General features: G+C 40.0%; 1 protein-coding gene across 1 annotated transcript; it reads right to left on the reverse strand.

Annotated features, from left to right (window-relative positions):
• Positions 1-3,234: 3,234 nt before the first annotated feature.
• On the reverse strand, positions 3,235-5,493 carry LOC139739836 (craniofacial development protein 2-like). The gene is made up of 2 exons (XM_071650431.1): positions 4,816-5,493; positions 3,235-3,249 (listed from the first exon to the last, which is right to left on the reverse strand). Exons 1-2 carry the CDS (start codon positions 5,491-5,493, stop codon positions 3,235-3,237), a joined length of 693 nt encoding a protein of 230 aa, XP_071506532.1.
• Positions 5,494-6,176: the final 683 nt, after the last annotated feature.

Genomic DNA, 6,176 nt, shown 5'->3' on the forward strand with positions numbered 1-6,176 from the left:
TCTCTGTAGCTAGAATTACATTAAGACTAATTAGAAACGTAATAAATTAGATTTATAGATGAATAGTGTCTGTGCCATTATTTCGCTATGTTATGATATATCTAGTATGCATTCTAAAATCAGAGTATGTACTGTTTATAATAAATATGTTTGTATTATCAGCAAATTAGCAAACGTACAATGGTATATAGATGAATTTGATATGAATATACTGTATTGGTATATTGGTGCTGTCGTTGTATTCATTACAGTGTTCCACGTCCAACAAGCTTGGCTTTTTAGTGGCACATTCTTTTCTGTCGCTATGATTAATGACTCTTTTGCTACCATGACAAAATTATTCATGCGTATCTTTATATGTACTTTATATTGCATTCGACAAACTGTCCCTATCAGATGAATAAAAGTCAGCTTGACAACTTGTACCGCTTTTAATCATTTTTTTCCTTATTTGATAGAAATAAATCAACTATTGAATTGAATTGAATTGATCGAATTGAACATGTATAGGCCTAATTATCCCCAGCATCAACACCTACTATTTAAGAATTCTACTTACGTTGCGTTTCTCTGCAGCTATAGGATTACAATAAGACTGGAAACGTAATAAATTAGATTTGTTTCATTCAAATTGTCTGCAGTTTATTCTTTAACGACAAAGTTAACTCAGTTTGTTAGCATAAGGCGGGGGTGTGAATACTGTATAATTCAGCATTCTTTTAAATATGTAGCAGCGTTATCATGATGAAACACACAAAAAAATTGTCGCTTCATTTTCAATGTGCCATACTAAAACACATATTTCAACTTAGATTATAAACAACGTGATTGTGGGTGTTCAGTGTTGTATCAATTACAATATTTCAATTCAAATGAATGTAATGGGAATTTTCTGTATCGAAATAAAATACAGTCACCATTTTTTTTTTTTTTTTTGGGGGGGGGGGGGGGGTCATGACAATAGAACCTACAGTGTGTACATCCTAATATAAAACTGAGATATACTTGTACAGATTGAAGAAAAGAATAAGAGAACACTTCAATTGGGAACCACTCGGGATAAAGTGAATTAAATGACCTCACTGAATTATGGCACATGAATTGGGAATGTGAATGCAGAAGACTGTCGTCAAATAAGCATACAGCTTGAAGATACGACAGCCTTGAAAAGGGAAAAAAAAGACAATAGGCAAAACTTACATCATGTATACTTATCGAAAAGAAAAGACAGAAAATAAAACAGAGACATTCTGACATCATGTCCAGGCATGTTCATGATTATTGCAAGTGACAAAATGTTATTTTGTCATTACTGCTCTGGGAGAGACCTGCGCCTTTTTTTCATTTTATTTTTTTTTTACTGTCCGGCTTAAAAAGGTTTCTTGCAAAAAGTGCTTAAAGCGTGGTTACTTGGGTTACTTTACATATGTGTGTGTAGGTCTATATCATTGTAAGCCCATATACAACGTATATTCATACAGTGCATATTGCATAATCTGCTTTGTAGCTTCCTGTCCATTTTCAACATTATTTAGTGAAAATGCACGTACAACAGCCTTCTCAATGTATTAAAATGTTTATATCGTATCACTTCAATGTATATATAGAATACTAGTATGTATATTGCATTTTATGCGGATATTCTTTGATGAAAATGAATGCAGTGTATTAACTTTATATATGTAGTTTACATGTGTATATGAATTAGAACATAGTTTAGATAAGCAAATGGCAGCTTGAAAAAACAAAACAATGTCATACATTATTTCAACATCACACGTAATGAAGTACAAAGCTCTATTAAACCTGACATGCCTGATGCAATTTCAAACTCTGAAAATAATTATTCGTAAAACCTTCTGTAAATTCTATGTACATCAAGGTTATATTCTAACAATTCACGAGCTACAGCAACGTTACCTCCCTCTTTTGACGAGTCTTCTGTTTGAATAGCACCATCCGACAAGCACACACACACACACACACACACACACAAAAAAAAACCCACAAACCCAGATAACACTCAACCTCTACTCCCTCTGTATTTACACACAAAGAATGACGAAATATACCAACTTGTCCGATTTAATCAGCCTGCACTGCGGATTGACCTCAGAGTACAGAATCGCAGCTATGGAACTCGGGTTCTATTGTGCATAAAACATAAGCGATTTCCGTTACGCTGTTTCTATGACCTTGGATTTGGGTCTTCATGGTGCAGTAAAGGGAAAAAAATACTTATAGTACTGAAACCCTTTGGATTCGGAGCAGGAGCGGGGATTGCCAGATAATACGAAATTACCGAGGTGAGTGTGCGAAAACAAGTGTTGCCTTGGTGTCCACTGCAGCTTTATCACGTAAGCCAATATCTTGCTTCTCGATATCCTTATTTCGCACGGGTATATGACAGCGGAGTACCCAAATGTTCGATGGAGTTGTACCTTGACCGCGTTTTATGTGCAATTAAAAGTAATCAAGCCAGTCGATAGTCATTATATGTATGATTGCTATCGAAACTCGAATTTTAGACCGGGTTGCGGTTTTTTGTTTTGTTTTATTTTATTTTGTTTTGGGGTTTTTTTTTTGTAGGTTAGAGGCTTGCATTGCCTGCGGTGTACCAACCGCTTCCCTTATAGCTTGTCTGTACTCGATGTTATTAAAGGGAACTTCCCCTATATAGAACTGAGGAAGAGCTACGGTTTTTAGTCGAAGGTAACCTTCTTTTCAGTTGTGTGTTTAGCACAAATTAGGATGAGCACTGCACGTGTATTATGGTTGTTTATGCTATTTACTAATGTAAGCTCTTTACTATGATTATTTCAATTTTTGAAATAGCTACTTACTTACTTACTGCCCGTTATGCCATGGGCACGTAGGGCAGCAACAAAAGTCCGCCATTTGATCCTGTCCATGGCCAGGCGCTGTAGTGTCCCCCAGGTGTGGTTCAGGTCCCTCATCTCTCTCTCTACAGTTCTTCTCCATGTGTTTTTGGGTCTCCCCTCTTCCTCCGCCCTTCTGGAGTCCAGTGGAGTGCTGTCTTGATAATGTCCTGTTCTTTCCTGAGCACATGACCAATCCATCTCCAGCGCCTTCTTTGGATGATTGTGTCTATGCATTCCATCTGGCATTTATCATAAAGCTCTTCATTTGTTATTGTATTTGGCCAAAATATGCGATAAATTTTCCTCAGTGATTTGTTGTGAAAAACTGACAATTTATGTATGTCGCTCTTCGTCATCCTCCAGCATTCTGATCCATACAGGAGAGTTGAGAGAACACAGCTTTGATAAATCATTAACTTGGTTTTGGTGCTGAACTGCTGAGATTTCCAAATGGGATTCAGCATAGAGAATGCAGCCCTTGCTTTATTCATGCGGCTTTTAATGTCTACTCCTGCACCTCCATCATGTGTTACTGTACTTCCAAGATAAGTGAATTCATCTGTTGTTGGAAGATCTTCTCCATCAGCCTGTATACTTCGAGGGTTTTGTACATTGAGTGTCATTACTTCTGTTTTCCTGTGATTGATCTTCAAACCAATTTCTTGTGCAAAGTCAGTTAGGCGGGATGTCTTCTCCTGCATGTGTTGGTGAGTATGAGACACTAGAGCCAGATCGTCCGCAAAGTCTAGGTCCTCAAGTGTTGAAAGGAGTGTCCATCTAATGCCTCTTTTCTGATCTGCAGTAGTCTGCCTCATTATCCAATCAATGGCTAGGTTGAAAAGTAGTGCAGACATAACACACCCTTGTCTCACCCCAGTCTTCACCTGGAAACTGTAGTTGCTACTTCCAACCTTGCAAGTGAAATTGCTGTAAAAGCTCTTGATGATATCCACTACTTGTTGAGGAATGCCGTAGTTTCGTAGAATTTTCCATAAGCTGTCTCGGTGTAAACTGTCAAAAGCTTTTTCGAAGTCAACAAAGTTAATGTACAGCTGCCTTTGCCATTCTGTGCATTGCTCAATTATGTTGCGCAAGACAAAAATCTGGTCAACGCACCCTCTTCCTCTTCGAAAACCTGCTTGCTCTGGTCTCAGTTGCTCATCAACAGCCCTTGTCAGCCTCTGAATGATGACTTTTGCTAGTATTTTACTCGGAACAGACAAAAGTGTTATTCCCCGCCAGTTGCTACATTTCCGGAGTGAGCCTTTCTTAGGGAGTTTGATGATGATCCCTTGTGACCAATCGTCCGGGACTTTCTTTCCTTCCCATATGTCAATGAAAAGTGGATGCAGTATGTCAGCAGCCAATTCTGGGTCTGTCTTAAATAACTCAGCATTGAGGTTGTCTAATCCTGGTGCCTTTCCATTCTTTAAGGACTTGATTGCCTGAATGATCTCAGCCCGAGTTGGTGGATTTATGTCGATATCTAGATCACAAACTGCTTCTTGTATATCAGCTTCAGTAATTGGTGTTGGCCTGTTGAGGACTTCTTCAAAGTGTTCGGCCCATCTGGCATCCTGCTCTGCTTCAGTAGTAAGAAGCTTTCCATCCTTGTCCTCTATCGGTAATTCCGAGGATTTACTGTACTTGCCGCTAATCATTCTGGTCAGCTTATATACTTTCCCTTGTTCACCAGCCTCTTCTGCCTGACTAGCTAAATTGTCATAAAGGCTCGTTTATCAGCTCTTGACTTTCTTTTAACTAATCTGTTCATTTCTTTGTATCTCACTCTAGATCTTTCTTTTAACCTGTCTGATTTTGCAGCCATGCATTGTCTTTTCACTTCTCTACGCTTCTCTATAGTTTGCCACGTGCCTTCAGTCATCCACTCCTTTCTCTCTCTCTTTGTAGTTCCAAGACATGTTTCACTTGCTTTGTGGTAGGCTGTTTTGACCCTTTCCCACTCTTTATTGGTCTTATCTTGTTCCTCCTGTGTGTCTTCAAGATCTGCTAGGACCTGAAATCTGTTCCTAAGCTCTAACACAAATGTGCCTCTAATTCTGAGGTCCTTAAGCTTATCAATGTCATATCTTGGTTGCTTTACTTTGCTAACTCCTGTTTTCCGAAGCTTCACTTGAAACACTGCTAATACTAGATGGTGGTCACTAGCAGCATCCGCCCCTCTCATGACTCTAACATCTTGAAGCGATCGTCTCCACATACCATTAATCATGATGTGATCAATTTGGTTTCTATCCCTGCCATTTGGCGAGTACCACGTCAGCTTGTGAATGTCTTTGTGCTGGAAGAGTGTCCCTCCAATTACTAGATTGTTGAGAGAGCAGAATTCCACAAGGCGTTCTCCATTTTCATTCATCACCCCACATCCATACCTCCCCATAGCCCTGTCATAGCCTGAGTTGTTGTCTCCAACCTTGGCATTCAGGTCCCCCATCACAATCTTCATATCATGTCCAGGAGCACTGTCAAGCTCATGTTGCAGTTGCTCATAGAAGGCATCTTTCGTCTCCTCGACGTTGTCGTTTGTCGGGGCATAACACTGGATAATAGTTGTGTTAATTTGTTTCCCCCTGAGCCTAATCTTCATCATCCTGCTATTCACAGGCTTCCACTCAAGAAGACTTTCCGTAACTCCCTTTTCGAGAATGATGGCGACTCCCTCTGAGTGATGTCCATCATCTCTTCCCGAGTAAAGTACAGTCTCTCCTGTGCTGGTTTGTAGACTTCCTGATCCTGTCCACCTGCTTTCACTTATACCTAGAATTTGTATATTGTATCTTCGCATTTCTGCAATACATAGTTCTTACATTCCAGAATCCTACTCGCGTTCTACATTTGGCGTTCATGACCTCCACATTCCTGTCGGTGGCTTCCTTTCGGCTTTGACCACCGCCAATCATCCAGGTACCATTTGGTACACCAGGAGGCAAATTGCGCCTGGTTTTTGCTTTGACTTTTGTTGCTGTTTCCGTAACAGATTTCTTTTTACAGGACAGGGTTGTTAACCCTGTGCCCAACCCCCAACCTGGAGGGCCAGGGATCACAATTCGTCTGGTCTCTACCCTTTGACCTGTCCGGCTTGGGTGGCCCTACCAGGAGAATAGTCTCCCGCCGGCATAGCTCTAGGGGTCACTGAGACACGCAAGCCCATCCGACCACGACAAGGTTGTGATCCATCGGGGGATTTTTTTTTTTTTTTTTGAAATAGCAGAGTGGGGTTATTCGTTAATTATCGATATAACCTAAGACGAAGAGCTTTCTTTGACATTCCAT

Source organism: Diadema antillarum, unplaced genomic scaffold, assembly GCF_040938485.1.
Source record: "Diadema antillarum isolate AM-2024a unplaced genomic scaffold, OU_Dant_1.0 seq00000820_RagTag, whole genome shotgun sequence".
Taxonomy (NCBI): Eukaryota; Metazoa; Echinodermata; class Echinoidea; order Diadematoida; family Diadematidae; genus Diadema; species Diadema antillarum.